This window comes from Trachymyrmex cornetzi, unplaced genomic scaffold (assembly GCF_001594075.2).
Source record: "Trachymyrmex cornetzi isolate Tcor2-1 unplaced genomic scaffold, Tcor1.1 scaffold37, whole genome shotgun sequence".
NCBI lineage: Eukaryota > Metazoa > Arthropoda > Insecta > Hymenoptera > Formicidae > Trachymyrmex > Trachymyrmex cornetzi.
The window spans coordinates 717,470-736,509 of NW_017298429.1; the positions used below are offsets into that span (position 1 = coordinate 717,470).

Genomic DNA, 19,040 nt, shown 5'->3' on the forward strand with positions numbered 1-19,040 from the left:
CCAGTGTGGGGAATATGCCATACGTTTTGTTTTATAATGATACCGATTAGCAGCGCTTGCGTCAGTGCTACAACATTGTGTATAATTGTGTGCCTAACATATTGCTTAAGTAGCAACAATTTCCTTTCAACAGTATTGTTTTTATGAGGTAAATATAACGGCATGGTATACGAAAACGTGCTTCTTATAACTTTCATAGTGTTTTATGTAAGATATTGTTTAAACATAATACACAACATTTAGCTCGATTAGCTTGTTAATCTATTAGAATAGGTTAAAATGAAAATATTCAGTACATCGTTGATTCATTTTCTTAACAGTCGTACCGTACAGGCTCATCATAAGATGAAATGACGTCTTGAGGCAATGTGCCACTACTTTTATTGGGGTTAAATGCCAGTAGGCATTTTCTCTAATATATAGGTATATATACATATATATACAAATATATATTATATACATTATACATTGAATATATTGTATTTTTTTGTATGTGGCATATTACCCTCATGGTGGTATATTACCCAATTTTCAGCACTTTCATATTTCTCTATTTTTAATAACAAAAAATGAATATATTCGATTCTAATTATACACAAATGATAGATAAAGGATGGAAGAAGAAGATCAGTATGTAAAATTACTTTAAATTGAACAAATAATTATTTAAAAATCTAATTTCGCTTAAGTGTGGCATATTCACCCCACTTATCCTAATTAAAGTTTACGAAGAGTATGTTTCTTCATGTACATCTTCATGTGTATCTAATTAAAAAATAAATACATCTAAATAATTAATTTATAATTATACTAAGAACATTTAAAGTGAATGTAAGTCTGTATTTGTGATATTTATCAAAATATGTATAATTAGCGCATAAAATTGAATTTATTGTACTTAAAAGCTACATATAATAACTGCGAAACCTTGTCTGTCGCATGAATAATCTTCTAAGTCTTCTGGCTATGTTTTAAAGATTACAAATAATACAAATATTGTAGTTTTATAGTTACTTTACGCATATGGAACGTGTCTCCTTATTTTTTATATTTTGAAGCATTCTATACATCGTACATATGTAGATATGTGACTTTGAAATATTTTGTACATCGTACATATGTAGACACGCGAAATCTCTCGATAAGAAAAACAATTTTAATATTCTTTCGCGGTGAAATGAATTTATGAGAAATACAATATGTCAAATTGTGTTGTATGATTTTTATTATTTAAAATAATATATCCGACTTCATGCAAATTAAATGTTACAAAAAAGTTGTGTCAAGTTGTGTTAAAAGAAAGCAGAAAATTTATACATTTCTAATTTGTTAAAAATTATGAAGTAAATAGTTGTTATTGTTATTAATACATAATTAATATTTGCAATGAACATTTCAAAAATCATTACGATGTTTAATTGTTTTATTGCAACATTAAAAATTTTTGTTCATTAGCACTGGATTTTTTACGGTATTTTAATAGATTTTTGAATCAGTTTATCGTTATGTTTTTTTTATTTATGTTTATTCTATTCACATTTTTGTAAATAACAATAAGACATTGGAAAGCGTAATTGAAATAGACGTTGAGGATTAAAATATCGGCTGAACCGTTCTCTCGCGACGTACCCTCGTCAAGATGCACCGGCACTCGCTTGGTGTTTTCCCTGGAGAACAAGGCGAGTCACTGTATGCCGCGCGCGATGCATTTTACTCCTCGGCACGTGCGTTTTTGCCGCAGGCTTCCGGTCCAGTTTTTAGCTCCGTCCGTCCTCGACTTGGCCGACCCTTCGTTAGGCTCGATGCACAACGAGGCAAAACCGAGACTTTTCCTCCGGTGAAAGGAAACTTTTCTCTATTATTATAACAAGTTGATACAGGAATATATTAACATCTAACAATAATTATACAAATCAAATTGTTATGAGCCTCAGTAAAAACATAGTTGTCACGTTTTTCTAGTCTATGTAGCAACTATTAATGCATTAACTTTCTATCCGAATTGACTTAATTTTATCTAATTCTGACTTGAAAGAGAAATTAACGTAAACGTAAATATAACAAACGTAATCCGATGTGAGTTGATATAAAGTGCTCGAGAAAGATGCGCACGTAAGGTCGCGAGTAAGGCGAGTAGGTGGGTCATCGATTTTACGAGCATACAACATGTACATGCTCACTTCTCAGATGCATCTCGGCGGTAGGTGAAGCTGGGTACTTTAACAGCGAGCGTGGGAGCCAATATTTACAGCCCATACCGAGGCTTATACAAGTGGACTCACGACCTCATTCGGCCTCGAGTAGATATTTTTATCTTCTTTGAGCACACGCGCGGGATTCAAACACTATTTCCTTCTAATTAAATGTTCTTTGAGAAATTTCGAAGCTATTTTATTTCTTAAAAATATTCAGTTTTTTTTTTTAAGATACATAAAGCGACTCTCATTGTGACTAATTTGTAGAGAATTTTATGATTTACAATAGAATAAAATCTTAGAAAATCATACTTTTTATTTTTTAATTTAACTTAATTTTAATTTAATTAATTCTATATATTATGATTTTTATATTAACTTTGATAAAAATATGTCATATTCTGAAATTTACAATTGTGGAGTACGATATATCTTACATATTTAAATTACTATCCGTTTTTACACTGCTTGATCAAATGTACAAATTTTACTTGAGTTTAAAAAACCTTTCTACACAAAAGTATAAAGGTCAACGTCCGTAAGAGAGACCTCATATTCCAGCTGCAGAATCACGTTGAAAGTCATTCCACGTTGCACGTTAAAGTAATAAGGTAGGACAATGGGCCCCGAGACACCCGCTCGTGGCAGCGAATTACATGTCCCACGTTTGCTGTTACTGTTTTATGAGCGGTATAATTCCTCCGGAATTACGTGCGACTTTAGACTCGCACCTACACACGAGCGGAATTCCCGGCTCCCACCGAACCCTTTGTTCACGATCCTGACGAAACTCCATACTCACCGTTCCTTTGCGAAGCAAAAGTCCCGCTGATTGTCCTCTTAGAATTTTATGATGGTATATTTCCGAGGAAGAAGAAAAAGATGGTACTATGTGTTCGTGGAAACAATAGCAAACAGCTGACTCCGGTACTCGAAATTTAAAGGTCGATCCTGAAGGAATCTCTTGGGATCTTTACGTCGTAACGGGATATAGCAATCAAAGCGAGTTCAATCATTATGTTTTTATTCTGCAAATAAAGATTCCACTTGTTAAAAAGAACTGTAAGTTTTACGTTTTCCAAATGGTTTTCTTTTTTTATAAAAAGAGTAAGCTTTCTGTCTCTTCACGATTTTAATTCAAAATTTAAGTACACCAAACACATTTTAATACCATATTAGACTAATTTAATATTAGTTTTAATTTGTATATATATATAATAATATGAATCGTTAATGAATTATTAATAAACAAATTTTAAAAAATAATAAAAAATGACCGTAACATTTAATTAATTAAAGTATAAGTGATAAAAGCAAATAATATTGTAATAATAATTATGTATATGTAACTGTATGATTATATTATTTGTACAATGTTATTCGAATGAGATTACCCAAAATTGTGCTGCATCACTAAATATTATACATATAACACGGCAAGCGCTCGTTTCTTTTTCCTTCATTTTCTTCGTATTTTCTTTTGCAAAGATATGAAAAGAAAAACAACTCAATAAGGAAAATGTGTGAGTCGCAATGGGTCATCTCGGTTCACGTTATATCAAACGAAATGTTTCTTTAGGAAGTGTTCCACATCCATCCAACACAACAGCTCTCAACTTCTTTGTGACTTTGAGAATTTTACTATCGAAAATGGTTATCGGAGAATAAAACTGTCATTGCATTATTATTTACTCTTTCGAAAAAATAATCAAAACTTAATTATGATATTAAGATGCAATATTGCTGCGAACTTTTAACTTACACTAAAAGGAAATATCTGAAATCTAAACCGAATCGAGACTTACAGTCGCAAGTCGTAACAGCAAAAGTGTTAAAAAAAAACAATATTTACAACGAGAGCCATCGACCGTTGTTTCTTGAAAATGGACAAAAAGGAAATCGGATTGGAGAGCGAGAGAGCGAGAGAGCGAGAGAGAGAGAGAGAGAGAGAGAGAGAGAGAGAGAGAGAGAAGCTTGAAAATGGACAAAAAGGAAATCGGATTGGAGAGCGAGAGAGCGAGAGAGCGAGAGAGCGAGAGAGCGAGAGAGCGAGAGAGAGAGAGAGAGAGAGAGAGAGAGAGAGAGAAGAGAGTAAAGAAAGAAATCGACAGAGAATTTACATGCTCCAGTTTAGATTATCGAGCGTTTCGTCGACGCGAGCACTTTCTTCCTACGCCACGGCTGATTATCTTCTTTGCCTCGTAGCGTAGCGTTGAAAACATGTCTTGATCCTGAGAGAGTAATTACGTGACGAGAAACACGAGTTCGATATTCCGACCCGGCAGCGCGATAGGTACCTCTTGTAAAAGAGATTATGACGACTATTATCTCCGCCCAGGGCACGTTCATCGAAATTACCTCGCCAGGCGCTGCTTAAAACATATAGTTATTGTTCGAGATAACGTAGAAATTGCTTTGATAGAGTCATATTTTTATATACAATTTCACGCATTTTTATATTTTAATAAATATAGACTCTGTTTGCGTATTAACCAAGGAAATAAGTACAATTGTGTTTGTGGCACAACGTAATTATTAAAATAAAAATAAAATGAATATATACGTGTTGTGTGTAATATAAAATTGTGTGATAAAATTATATACAATATATATACTATAAAATTTAATCCTAAACATTTATATAATAGTATATATTATTTGAATTGAATAATGAAATGTAATTATTTTATGAAAATTTTGAATTTCAAAATATTTAACAAATGTATAAATATTGAAAATGCATGTTATTTGCTTGTTTTAGGCACATGTGGTCTCAGCTTTTGAGCAATCATTGTCCAATATGACTCAGAGATTGCAGCAACTCACAGCTACAGCCGAGAAAAAGGTAAAAACACTATAAAAATATTAATTATTTATTATTCACACGTTCGATACTCGATGTAGATGTATAATGTTTTTGTCACAAAAAAAATTTTTTTTTATCGGCGACTCTTCAGGATTCTGAGCTTCAGGAACTGCGAGAAACGATCGAGCGACTGCGCAAGCAGAGTGCCGAAGCTGGATTGAACAACGGTCCAACCGCGAACAGTGGTCGGCGTCATACTTTAGGTGACTCCGAATCCGGTACCACCGGCTGCACCGGCAGTAGCAGTAGCAATAATCATCAGGGCGCATCAATGGCAAGACAGCTATCCGCGGATAGCGTGACGTCTCTGAACTCGTTAAGCAGCGCCTGCTCGGCCAGCAGCAGTCATCACAAAAAGAAGGGCTGGCTACGCAGCTCCTTCTCCAAAGCCTTCTCGAGGTCGCGCAAAAACCGGCATGGTTCGGTTTCTGACGCGGAGGACTGCAAGGAGAGCCCCGGCGGTGATCTGAGCGCTCCCAACAGTCCTAGACTGCCAACCGCATCCAAACACGAGTCTTCGAGAGCACAAACCGTGAGAAGCAACGATCAGAAATCTCCCGATCATGAGAATCCTTTGTCTGGAAGCAAGAGCAGCTCAGCATTATACAAGAAAGAGGATGAAGATGTGGATGAATTGAAGAAACAATTGAGGGAGAAGGATTTAGTGCTCACAGATATCAGATTGGAAGCATTATCTTCGGCTCATCAACTGGAGTCTTTAAAGGACACGGTCATCAAGATGAGGGTGAGTTTTTAAAAAAGAAATTCATACACATTTTTATTTAAATAAGTTGCCAATTTCGAGAAGCTGAACGATTCAGGGTTAATATTGAACATTTTTTATTTAGAGAAAGAGCATATATGAGATTATTTTTATGTCTGAGAAAATAATTTATTTATATGAATTTATCATTTTCCTTTACAGTACGAGATGTTAAACTTGAAACAGAACAATGAGCGCCTCCAACGACTAGTGACCTCAAAGTCGCTCACTTCCTCGCAGTCCTCTCTACCCAGTGACCCAGATCGACGTTTCAGCATGACTGAGGTAGCGTCGAGTGTCGCAGCATTGTCAAACGGCGACGTCAGTTCCACGGCCGATCAACTGGAAGATCTTAACGTCCCGGTCGAACACTCCGTCGTGTCATCGAACGCAACAACTACGGAACCAGTTCTCGAACAAGACACTGACGGCAAGAGAATCAATGTGGCCGTTTATCTCGGCAGTGAGCGAAATTTTAACTATAATTTGATTACCGGGAGCTGCGCCGACGGCACCATAGGCGAGCCGCCACATTGCATAATTGCCAACGTGTGCATCAGTAATAAAACCAGCTGGGACGCGCTGGATTCTATGGTGAGACGTTGCTTCAAGGAGTACGTTTCCCGAGTGGACCCTGTAACGAATCTGGGTCTTGGCGTCGAATGTGTCGCCGCGTATCATCTTGGCGAAGCTTCCAGGTGCGTGTTTAATTAAAAAATACTAAAATAGTATAAATTCAAAGGTACCTCTACTTACTTATACAACTTTAAATATGCAATAGATACATATTAAATTCTATAGGTGCGCTTCCTATTAAGATTTGTCTATTTTATCGCCATCTAAAATAATTAAAACTTTTCTCTCTACTTTACAGATGTACTACCGATTCTCAGCATCCTGAGTTATTACCCTGTGGCTATCTAGTCGGCCACGTGAAAACTATTTATCTAGTGCTGTCAGGCTATTCTTGGCTAGCAGTGGATACCTTGATACCGCGTTCCATCGTTCAGCGATTGATCTCTCTTCTGACGGAACATCGTAGAGTGATTTTGTGCGGTCCAAGTGGTACAGGGAAGAGTTACTTAGCTGGAAAACTGGCGCACGCTCTAGTAGATACTGACAATGACACAAAGGATGCTGCTGCCGTTGCGACTTTCAATGTCGATCATAAGTCCAGCAAGGAATTGCGCCAGTATCTTGCGCACATCGCTGAAAGATGCGATTCGAACGCCGCTGATGAACTACCCAGAGTGATTATTTTGGAAAATCTTCAACACGCAGCATCTCTGGGCGAACTCTTCAGTGGACTCTTAGGAACTAGGCATTCATCGTGTCCTGCTATCATCGGTACCATGAGTCAGACCACTTGTAGTACCACCAACTTGCAGTTACATCATAATTTTAGGTACTTTCATTTTTGTGAACACATTTAATCTATAATTTTAATGCAATGTACATACCTGCATATAATGTAAAATTATTTTAGAAATTTCTTAATGTAATTAAAAAGTCTTGAAGAAAAATTGTCAATAAAAAATTAAATACTAAAAATTAATTTTAAAATTAAAAGTTTAAATATATCACAATATAACTTATTATATATTATATCTTACAAAGTAAGATAATATATATATTTGGTCTTTTTAATTATTAACGAGATGGAGGGATAAAAGATCGATCTCTTAATGAATTAGATTTTAATTATGTAATTAAACAGGTGGGTATTATGTGCAAATCACATGGAGCCGGTCAAAGGATTTCTAGGACGTTATTTGAGAAGAAAATTACTGGAGCACGAACTACGCGAATGCGCCGGGACAAGGAACGCGGAAATGGCGGCAGTAGTCGAGTGGCTGCCGCGTGTATGGCTGCATCTTAACAAGTTCCTAGAAACCCATAGCAGCTCTGACGTCACCATAGGTAATTAGAAATATTTAAAATATGTTTCCACATTTTTCAGAAGATACAATTTCTGTGAGTTCAATAAATCCAATTTTAAATAAGAATTCTCACTAATTTCGCTATTTTTTTCTACTAGTATCAATGCAAAATAATAGAATCAATGATTTTCAATCGCAAAATTTAAAGGATATACTTACGAACCTGTGATAAAATTTTATTGTTTTGTTATTAATTTTCCTTATATCATTTTCCATGTATCATTTTTTTTATATAATTATAAATAAATAATAATAATATTCATAATTAATCAGGACCGCGGCTGTTTTTATCGTGTCCAATGGAAGTGGCTGGATCTCAAGTGTGGTTTACCGATCTATGGAACTATTCGGTAATACCTTATTTAGTGGAAGCGGTCAGGGAAGGATTGACGCTATACGGAAGACGCGTAAGCGGGAATGGAAATGGCGAATCAACATGGGAAGATCCAGCGCAATTCATCATATCGAGCTATCCATGGCTTTCGACGCATGCCGTGCACGGCGGCAGCGATGCTCTTCTACGTCTGAGACCCGAAGACGTGGGATACGATGTCGTCTCCAGCGGGCACACTTCCGGTGTAGGCGCCTCCAGCGTGAAGAGCCTTGGGAGTACTCATAGTGATACCGAAGGAGATCCTCTGGTTAGTATTGAAATTCAGAAACTTTAAAACATATATATGTTTAAATATACAGGAATTTTTAATTTTATATACTCGGAAACTTTGACTATATACCTCTGGACTGCTAACGGCAGCCATTACTGGAATCCAAGATCTCAGAGCCATCAGGTCCGGAGGTTGGCCAAATCAAGAACTAACTAGCTGCATTTCGAATAAGAATCGGTACAATCGGGACGCGTGTTGAGGTTATATATTTTATTTAAACTATTATAAAATATTTAATATATATTAAATATTTATATGTATATATATATATAAGATATATATATATATATCTTATATATATATATACATATAAATATTTAATATATATTAAATATTTATATGTATATATATATATAAGATATATATATATATATCTTATATATATATATACATATAAATATTTAATATATATTAAATATTTTATAATAGTTTAAATAAAATATATAACCTCAACACGCGTCCCGATTGTACCGATTCTTATTCGAAATGCAGCTAGTTAGTTCTTGATTTGGCCAACTTCCGGACCTGATGGTTCTGAGATCTTGGATACACGGTCCTCTCTTTCTATCTTATGGAAAAGGTAGGAAAAGTGGGGGTAACTAGCAGTCCAGAGGTATATAGTCAAAGCTCAGAAAATAGAAAAGAAACTATCTTGCGAGATCTGCACTGTAACATTCACGGTTAACAGAACGCGATATTCATTATTTAAAAAATTTAGCTAAATAAACTGTTAAATATAATAATAATAATGTTTAAATAAATTAATTACATATTTTTCTTGCATTATAGGAAATTATATTTTTGTAAATAAATATAGCAACTGTAACAAAAAGAAACAAGATGAAATTTACATATTAATTGTAGAGAAATTTGTTTTACTTATTTGCGTTGCTTTATGTGTATTATAAGCTGTTCAATGGTAACCAAGGACTTCATTAATTAGTCGACTTCAATGTTCTTATATCTATTTTTATAGCTTAACATGCTAATGAGACTTCAGGAAGCAGCTAATTACTCAAGTCCACATAGTAACGACAGCGACTCGGTGACGTCTCTTGATTCATCACATACTCGCCATTCAGAGGATTTAAGCAGTTCGACATCTTCGTCAAGAGGAGTAGAATCGGCACTCTAAATTAGCAAGATATCATAAACAAAATTCATCGCCGAAAGATTGATATATATGCATAACGACCGTTCAATTAAAAATACTACAAAAAAGGTAAGATCAATAGCTCTGAGAAATAAACAATTATTCCGATCGCCGAATTCAGAGCAAAAGAGAATTATTTATAAATAAAAGATAATTAAACAAGGAGTATCTTTATATCAGGGAAAATAATCAGTGCAATGTTTCTAAGATTAAAACTCAAGAAAGAAAGTTACAGGTGTCACTAAATTGTACTTCCGAATCGAGATAAGAGCGCAATTAAACATTAGCGATAATTCCTTATCGTAATAAACATCAAATTGCACGTTTAAGAACCCTCTGAAATGCAATAAGATTAAAAGAAATCACAAAATGCCAGCTATTTTAAGATCGCACTATTTTAATACCAACAAAAGCTTCGTAAAAAGAAAAGCTAAGAGGGATTTGAGATGCCTATAAAAGCTGGCCTATATTTATAGATTTCTACGTGCATCCAGCATCTAGGTGTGATATGTAATATTAAATAAGACGAAAAATAGATAAACGGCGACTTTTCGCTAAGAAAAATAGATAAACCGAAAGAAATAATTTTATGAAGATAAGTTTTACATTTTTTGTAACTTAGAGATCGAATTAAATTGAAATTTTTAATCAATGTTAAAGTCATTGAGGATTCGGAAAATTAAGTAAAATGTTTTTAATTCGTTCTATATTTTACAGAAATAAAATAAATGGAAATAAAAAAAAAGATATATCAGAGATAATAAAAATATTAACTTCTTAGTCAAGTTATTTCAAATACATTTTTTTATTTTTGATTTATCGTCGTAATTTATTATTTTAAAGAATTAGCAATATTAACATCTTAGAAATATCAAATGATTTTGCTAAATGATCAATTGACCAATTTCTTTCGGCCTGTTAATTTTTCATGAAGCGTACACGCAAACGTGATGCAATAATTTCTATACGCTGCCGTTTGCAGAAGCCGTTTCTATTTTAATGGAACGCATTTTTTCATTCACGACAAGATACGAGCGCGTTGAAAAAAAATCGTATCGATTTTGTCGTTGGTATATACACAGTATTAATGGCGTAAAAAGAAAGCGGTTTCGAACCGAGGAATTCTCAAAGAACAGAAATTCCTCTTTCGTCCGATTATTTTTCAGGTAAAATTATCTAAATGTAGACAGATCTCAAGGATAAATAAACAGACGATTCTCATTCATATAAGCAGTCAGATGAGATAAAGCGAACGAATTCGAAAGGATCATGGTCTGTGCAAAAATAGTCTATTTATACATACTTTGCTACGAAAGCTCTATTTAATTAAAGAATGTTAATATAATATATATATAGATAGTATATACATTCATACCTGAACGACGATGGCGCTAAATATTATATATATAAATATATAAATATATATATATACACGACAAAAATGAAATTTCTAACTAGTTTGTAAGGTACGTGAATAATTCTGGTCATGTAACGTTGTAAATACGAAACACAAACCAAGATAGATTACGCTAGATGTGCGAATTCGATTTGAAGTCCCATACGAATGGGCCCCGATATCTTCTGTGATAATTTTATTTGTAATCTTTTATTCTTATTTTCTTTATTCTTGGAATATATCATATTTAGCTATCGACAACACAATCCTTATATATTATTTTTATCATCGAAAAGAAATCTTTTTTTATGATATTAATGAATTATTAATTTTGTCTATTAATTTTAGAATAAATATTTAAAAACATTATTCAAGAAAGTAAATATAAAGTTATAATTATTTCGATCAATTTTATTGTCAATTTTTTAAACTTAAAATTATAAATTTTAATTATGTTTCAGATAAGACTTTAAAAAAATTAACGGTTTTATATCTTATATTCTCATAAAAAAGAATGTAAGAAAACTAAAAATGTGATCTTTACTGAATAGTTACGATCACAGGAGATAACGGCATCCTCGAAGACTATATATAATAATGTACATGATCGGTGACATGGTGTCTCCGTCTGCGATGAAGAAGAGGAGGGCATGTCAACGTTACACATACGATAATACAGTCGCATTTACAGGTTTTTTACGTTTGTACCGTATTTATATATACGCTGTACACAGCGCTGCACTTCAAACTCTATTCAAATAACGATAATTAACTGTGTCATCAAATAAATTGCATTCAAATCTGCCTTGTCGACCTTTCTCATTTTAAACCTTACGTTTATTTACTAGTTAAAAAAAAATTGTCATGCTTAAGGGATTATTTCTAGAAAATAATGAAGAATATTTTCTATGCAAAAACAATATTTCATCAAAATATTAAAACTAAAATTATATAATTGAAAAGAATTGAAACTTTATTTTCTAATTACCAAATAAAATTTTAAAAAATTTTAATTTTTTTTAATTTAACATTTTTTTTAATTTAAAATTTTAAATTAAAAATTTTTTTTAATATTTCTTTTTTCTTATATTTTTCTTATATCTTTTCTTACAAAAGAATGTTTATTTTAATTTTTCTGCGTAAAATCTCTTGAATATTATTTTTTTATTAAGTTTTTAATTTTATTAACTTTTAATTAAACAATTAATCTTCATTTTCTATCTATTTTTTATAAGGAACATTTACATTTTTATATCTATGTATTCTGACTCGTCCTATAAGAATTGTTCTTAGATTACCGATGATCCAAAATCACATTAGAAATGTACTTCTTTTTCTTCAAACAATTTTCTATTACGGCATAAATGGTAAGCAGTCTTCTATCCATGGCATTTAAATGTGCCTCTGTGATGAGTGGAGAAACATCTGACATTACAGCCTCGTGTGCAAGAAGTCTACCTAATGCGATGCTTAGAGATCCACCACTAAATAATCGCAACCTATCCCACGTAGTTTTGTGAATTCTAGAATGAAATACATCTGTTTCAGTTTTGTTCTTTTCTTTAATTGCTGTCTCTTATTATGCAGTTTCTAAACACCGTAATGAGCAAAGAAGCTATTTAACAGATTCAAAGATTTCAAATTTTGTAAGCAAGAGTATGTTAAAGACTTCTCATGTCTTTTAATTCCATAACTTTTGCAGCAAATATAAATTATACTCACATGCAACACTGATATAGAGGCGCTAAGATGTCGAGATGATCAACATCAGGATTGCCTAGACTCTTTCCATTATCGATCAGTAGCACTGCAGGATTATGAAAATTGTTTTGTGCGAGTTCATAATGATGTCGATCACCATTATCCATAAGGAAATCAAAGATCGCTGTATCAATCAAATCCAAGAGTCTACTCGACGATTGCGGTGAATAAGCCTTGGAATCTTTTACCTAAAAGAAAAAATCAATTCTATATTTTCCACATCAAACATTATTTATAATCGTATTTTTCATGAATTTTTATATTTAAATATTTGATATATATATATATATAATTTTACAATCTCTTAGCAATGTACTTTATCACAATAGCCCTCGTCTATTTCCCACGCAGCAAGTTTATTTCTTTTATAAGTTCGTTGCCAAGGATGACGATGCTTGACCAGTCTTAAATATCGTGGAAGCCAAAAGATGAGGGTACCCTCCAATACATCTCCCGTCCCGCAGACAGGATCGGCTGGAGAACAATAATGACAAACGCCGTATAGGCATGTATTGTTACCTTCTTGATACATGGTTGCGTATAACGCCGGTGTCGCGTGATTACCAATCTCTTCTCTCAGGTCAACTACAAAAGTATTATACATTTCTTACTTCATCAATTTATAACAAAAAATTTTAATTAATATTTATTAGAGAAAGCTAATTATAATTAAGATTTTTATTGTAAATTTAAACAAATTTAGTTAAAGAGTTTCTATTAAAAATAAGCAGAAATCTAATTTATATACTTTTCAATCTTCCTCATTTTAACTTCAACATACGTTTTCGAATAACGGCAAGTGGTACTCTTCGCAATGCTAACAAGGACGATAAATGAAAAGCCACCACTTCAGCATTATGGCGATCCTTGCCATGGTACACTGATCCATGTAGAATAGTATCTCTGGAGTACCATTGTGGCTTGAATAATGCTTTTATATCATTCTCAAGATTAAGCATAAGCTTTAGTTGTGTACCCAATGGAGCATTATCCGCATGGACTATTTTAGACCTCCGCAAAACTTCCAAAATAGTCCCTAGTTCCGGTGCTGCTGGCGGTATCAACTGATGTGCATCTGGCCACTAGATGTAGATATATATAATAAAAAATAAGTTTATGTATATATATGTATATATACATATATATATACATATACATACTTGTTTCTCTAATTTATTTCTTTCTCTCTAAACTCTAAATTATACTTAAAAATCTTTTGTATCTCTTACGTTATGAAATGTAAAATATTTCAAAGAATTTTTTAACTAACATTATTATTGGGAATATTCCAAATATCTTCGCGAACATTTGGCATTATCGTCAACTCGGCTAGCAATCGTTCCAGGACGATAATATAACTTGTATTCTGTTTGAAATACTTTGAAGGCAATAAACGAATCTCCTCTTTGATCCCCTCGCCGATAATCTTTACAATTGACTTTAAATGCAGCTGTGAATCTTTTTCATCGGATCGCGAGGGCGTGGAAGGATCTTGCCTAGCTTTCGGTTCCGGTAAATTTTTGGCGTACATCCTGTGTGAGGAAGAACTCTCAACAATCATTCGGATGAAGTAGATGTTTACGCTGAGGACTAAGATCAAAAGGATGCTCAAGGCGAAAAGAGCGCAACGTCGGCCAATCATCTGCAATTTTTATAAACTTTTAATTTTGCGATTATAATTCTTTAATAGTAAAATTATATTAATATTATTAGAGGAAGGTCACCGATACCGACATACCACTTTGTTTTTAGACAATATTTCTTAAACAAAAGATAAAAATACAACTTCAAAAATATAAATACAAAGTAAAAAGTATCTTCTATCAGATAGTATAAGCAATTTGTATAATACTGTTTGCAATTTTGCAATAATTAAGTTTTTCGTAAGTTATGCAAAAATGAGCGTCTGACAAAATGGGCTCCAAAACTGACATAGTAGGCAATAATACCAACATTCCTATTCTATAAATAAAGATATATCCTATTCTGTAAAGAAAACTAATTTATGAAACTATAAATATTTAAAATGACATAATATTATCAATAATACAGTCACTATTATTTTAATTACTCAATTTGCAAAAGAACACCGTAAGAATTTTCTTCTCAGGTTCATAGAATTGGTTTTTAGCTGATTTGGTATAGAAATAAACCACAAATATATGAATTATATGAGTTTGTACTTTTTTAATTAGCTAAACAGATCATGATTTTATTAGTATTAATAAAGTGCAATAGTTAGTTTCTGAGAAATAAAGGGATGTCACTTTAGGAGACCTATGTCAGTATCGGCGACTTTCCTCTATTCTTTAATAAATCATGAAGAAATTATATATCTCAATAACTTGATTTTCTTAACTCTCTTTTTAAAGCATAATTTAATTGATTTAATTATAATTTAAAATTGTATTTAAATATACATTTCTTTTTATTATTTACAAATTTATATTGCAAGATATACAAGATAATTTCCCAAAATTAATAAATTGTGAAGATAATTTTTTTCAATACACTTTTACACATAAAATATTAGAGGTGAGAAACAAAATTTCCCGCGTCTGGCGACCATATTACGCAATTCCTGTTTATGACGTTATGGCGACTTTGTAACATCCGTGAGATTGTTGCATCAACATCGATATAGTTATCATTAATTATAATTAACCGAATTTCCCCGTTTTCCAATTGGATCACAATTATATAGATACACAAGAATTTTAACAATAAACTCGATGTAACTCATAATTTAAAAGTCACTACGAATCTCTCATGTATTCGAACATTCGAATAATCGATATCGGCGTGTGATAACAAATGTCAACAATAATGTTTATTTCGAAGATTCACATCTTCACCTTGAAGCAATTGGCCATGCATTCGCTGTCACCTGGTGACTCGCGTCTGTCTCATTGTTCGCCAATATCGTCGAGTATCGCCGATGTTTCATTCGCGTTTAGACATCGTCGCCATTTTTACTCACCACTCCGACTCCACTTAAGACGCGCCGGAGCGATGTGTTCATGCGTCCCAGCTGTAGTCCTAACGTCCCTTGTCTCATTCATGTCATGCAGCTATGATGAATGAAACTCTTGGACATCATATGTGAAAATGCTTTTGCAATTTTAAACTTGGTTCATTTTTACAGAAAAGAAACTATGCATAAAATGTAAACTGCTTGCTATTAAATTGCTTTTAAACATTTGGATGTTCATGAATTATTTAAGGTCTTATTGTATTGATTTCCTTCATAAAACTTATTCAAAAGAAAAACGAGTTTTTCAAAGTAATTATCTAAAAATATTCTATAACATTATATATATTCTATAATATTATATAATTGAAATTGAGACAAAATCATTATTATTTAATATGCGTAATTTGATATGTTACATATGTATCTCCATACGTTTTTATTCAGCACGAAAAAAAGCACGAGACAAATCCCTCTTCGAGACAAATTCCCTTTTTGTTTGGACAAATCTTGAAGTGACAAAAATGTGATGTAAAAATATTGTGGGGTACACAGTGAAAAACAGCAGTGATAGTGACGAATTTATTTTATAAAAACATGTAAACTATATGTGAATATAGAGTTAAACTTAGACTTATATTTCGGTTGGAAAACACATTCCCCTGTGAACGCACATAAGTAGTGCAGACGTTGATGATAGAGATCGTGATTGCAGTGGTGGTAATGATGACTTGGCTCGGTAGCTACTGTCACTTTTTCTTCTTAATGCTCGTTACATAGTTCGTAGAAAGAATTAAATATGTACACAATGTGTAATCGTCTTCGTTTCTCATTCTCTTTCCCTTCGTTGCCTTTCGCGCTCACGTGCCAATTCTGTGGCATAGTCATACGGCGAGCCTCTCCTAAAATCAAAATTATTTTTTTTAATATACATGAAAAATTGTAAATGCAAGTAATTTGAGATAAATTGTGTGTTCTATACATAAAACACATTTGACACAAATTCTTATAAAATTCTATAACGCAAATATAAAATTATACATACATAGTGATTATACAACGTGTGTCCATTAAAATAAAAAAAAATCTATTCTTGCTTCTGTCCTTACCTATCCCGATGTCGGTCTCTGTCGCGATGGCGATCCCTGCTTCGATCTCTATATGATCTATCTCTGCTACGGCTTCTATAATCCCTCTGCCTTCTATTTCTGTCACGACTGTTCGATCTTCTGCTATACCTGTCTCTTTCACGATCCCGTTCGCGAGCTCTTTCTCTATCACGCTCCCGTAACCTCTCGCGATCGCGATCGCGCTCTCTATTCTTGTCCTTACGATCCTCATCGGTTCTGTAAAGAGACACGTACGAACGGAAGTATGACATTGGTTGTCCCGATTGATTAATTGGTAAAACTCAATCTAAGCTCGATCGAAAAAAAGTTATTAATATTTTATCTTCTTGTTACAACTGTATATATATTAAAGAGAATAATTTTTTAGATAAGTCTATCGTCGTGCCTTTCAAAACAAAACACGAAAACATCAACTTTTTATCAGATTTAGTTTCTACGCTTCAAAGTACATAAACAACAAATATTTAAATTTCAAAAATTATCTTTGAAATGTGTGTGACCTCTACATATGTATTTATTCAAGTATTAATAACGTGATCGTTGTATTCATACCACGTGGACGCACCTGGCACGCCACTGGCTCATACGCTCGGCCTCACCCCACTGAGTCTCATTATCGGGGATATGACGGGGTTGCTGATTACGCGATGTCAAATTACCGTTGTCCTTACGACCATCCTTGTTGCCATACTTGCCATGGCTATTAAGAGTGATTGGCGGCTTAGCGTTTCGTGCATTCACCTGCTGTTGCGGAAAACGCTCGGCCAATCGCAACTCCAAATCTTTTTGGATTGGTACCGGTATCCGTGGAAACAATGTAGAGAACCACTCAAGTTTAGTAAGGAATTGTTTGAGAATGTCGCCCATTTTCATCACTTGCCCGCCACCTGCCTTCACATCTAGTTCCTCTTCATCCTCCAGATAATCGTTGTACCAGCTGAACAAGTCTGCTGGTGGCTGTGTATATCTAATTGTAACCGTACTGTGTATATATAATCATAATCGTAACCAGTTTATAGCTTGACTTGAACTGTAGACGTCGCAAGTCTAGCCTACAGGGTCTGGAAGGACCTATTCAAGTGACTACTCGCAGCAACCTTGATTAGTATACTCATGTTAAACCAAGCAAATTTACCGTTGTAACTGCCATGCGTGTATATATACATGTGTATGTGTGCGTGCGCATACACACACATACACGCACACACACAACTATTAACCTTTATCACAGATAATCACAAATTAAAAAATTAATTGATTAATATTACAATTGATATTTTATGTTATTCTTAAATTTTCAATTATACGTTATAGCTATGACAAAACTGAAATATAAAAAAGGATAAAACATAATAAAGGAGCAAGCACAAATATAATTATTTTTCAAAATAAATACACTTTTAACAAGTTTTTAATATGAATATACTTTCTATATTAAAAAAATTATATATATATTCTAAAAAATATCTGCGATGAAATTATTGTATACATTTAATATATCTAATTACATATTGACACCATAAAATGTATTAGATAAAACTCACCTAATGTACATAAATCCTAGGGCACGTATGTAGGGCGAATCTGGATGATTAATAAGCCCATTCAGCTGCTTCCTAGTTAGCCTCAGCGTGAAGAGTTTGTATAATAGACAATATGCCGTGGAAACAATTCCGCCAGCTCCCACGCCTCGTACCTGCATGAACCGCTAAATTTACACCCCCCCTCAGTCAGTTAAATCACATTCGTGTTACCGTACAATATATGAACCGAATACATGCTACTCTGCAATTAAGTGGTGCGGTTAACACTTTGTTTCTAGCGATAGTAATAGTACCAAGGCGTTTATATTGTTCGAGCATTGGCAATACTACCATCGTATGCGTAACAAACTTTGCGATTTTGTACGAAAACATTTACTGCATTCATTGAAACTTTTCGTTGTCCAATAGCTCAATTTACAGCTCATTTTAACAGAATTAAATGATTCCCTTCTATTATACTGTGCTTTTGTTCCATCTTGTAACAAACATTGAGAACCCCATCTCTACTTCACATCATTATTCTACATAATTTTAACTGGCAATTGTTTTAATTATTAATAATTTGTTTCCTAAACATGCAGATCAAGTGTAGCAAAACATTTAAATAATATTCAGACAATTGTATTGAACAAGAGAGAAAGAGAGGGGGGGGGGGG

The 19,040-nt window shown here is 33.3% G+C and overlaps 3 protein-coding genes across 6 annotated transcripts in view; 1 reads left to right on the forward strand and 2 right to left on the reverse strand.

Moving 5' to 3' along the window:
• sick (sickie) overlaps window positions 1–10,252 on the forward strand; it is a 180,085-nt gene extending 169,833 nt beyond the window's left edge. For all 3 annotated transcript variants that reach the window (XM_018511347.1, XM_018511346.1, XM_018511348.1), the window contains 7 exons: window positions 4,957–5,040; window positions 5,153–5,806; window positions 5,987–6,522; window positions 6,699–7,229; window positions 7,542–7,744; window positions 8,038–8,405; window positions 9,406–10,252. In XM_018511347.1, the coding sequence (XP_018366849.1) occupies window positions 4,957–5,040; window positions 5,153–5,806; window positions 5,987–6,522; window positions 6,699–7,229; window positions 7,542–7,744; window positions 8,038–8,405; window positions 9,406–9,564 (2,535 nt within the window). In that variant the 3' untranslated portion in view covers window positions 9,565–10,252. The remainder of the gene's footprint in view (window positions 1–4,956; window positions 5,041–5,152; window positions 5,807–5,986; window positions 6,523–6,698; window positions 7,230–7,541; window positions 7,745–8,037; window positions 8,406–9,405) is intronic.
• A 1,975-nt stretch (window positions 10,253–12,227) lies between these two features.
• On the reverse strand, window positions 12,228–15,757 carry LOC108763579 (glycosaminoglycan xylosylkinase). Of its 2 annotated transcripts, none has more exons than XM_018511329.1 (6): window positions 15,720–15,757; window positions 14,010–14,381; window positions 13,521–13,821; window positions 13,056–13,324; window positions 12,701–12,927; window positions 12,228–12,501 (listed from the first exon to the last, which is right to left on the reverse strand). In XM_018511329.1, exons 2-6 carry the CDS (start codon window positions 14,379–14,381, stop codon window positions 12,273–12,275), a joined length of 1,398 nt encoding a protein of 465 aa, XP_018366831.1. In that variant the 5' UTR covers window positions 15,720–15,757; the 3' UTR covers window positions 12,228–12,272. The 2 variants fall into 2 exon arrangements, with proteins under 2 accessions (XP_018366831.1, XP_018366830.1); XM_018511328.1 differs by lacking the exon at window positions 15,720–15,757 and adding an exon at window positions 15,595–15,707.
• A 509-nt stretch (window positions 15,758–16,266) lies between these two features.
• LOC108763570 (pre-mRNA-splicing factor 38B) overlaps window positions 16,267–19,040 on the reverse strand; it is a 4,242-nt gene continuing 1,468 nt past the window's right edge. The window contains exons 3-7 of the mRNA XM_018511317.1: window positions 18,625–18,710; window positions 18,385–18,548; window positions 17,406–17,807; window positions 16,820–17,056; window positions 16,267–16,612 (exon numbers count right to left, since the gene is read on the reverse strand). Of these exons, the coding sequence (XP_018366819.1) occupies window positions 16,540–16,612; window positions 16,820–17,056; window positions 17,406–17,807; window positions 18,385–18,548; window positions 18,625–18,710 (962 nt within the window). The 3' untranslated portion in view covers window positions 16,267–16,539. The remainder of the gene's footprint in view (window positions 16,613–16,819; window positions 17,057–17,405; window positions 17,808–18,384; window positions 18,549–18,624; window positions 18,711–19,040) is intronic.

Bases quoted from the DNA above. Each gene is read 5' to 3' on its own strand.
- LOC108763579 (XM_018511328.1), bottom strand. The intron at 13,822-14,009 runs GTTAGTTAAAAA...ATCTACATCTAG, and splicing joins GGAATATTCCCAATAATAAT to TGGCCAGATGCACATCAGTT. The intron at 12,928-13,055 runs GTACATTGCTAA...TTTTTCTTTTAG, and splicing joins ACGAGGGCTATTGTGATAAA to GTAAAAGATTCCAAGGCTTA.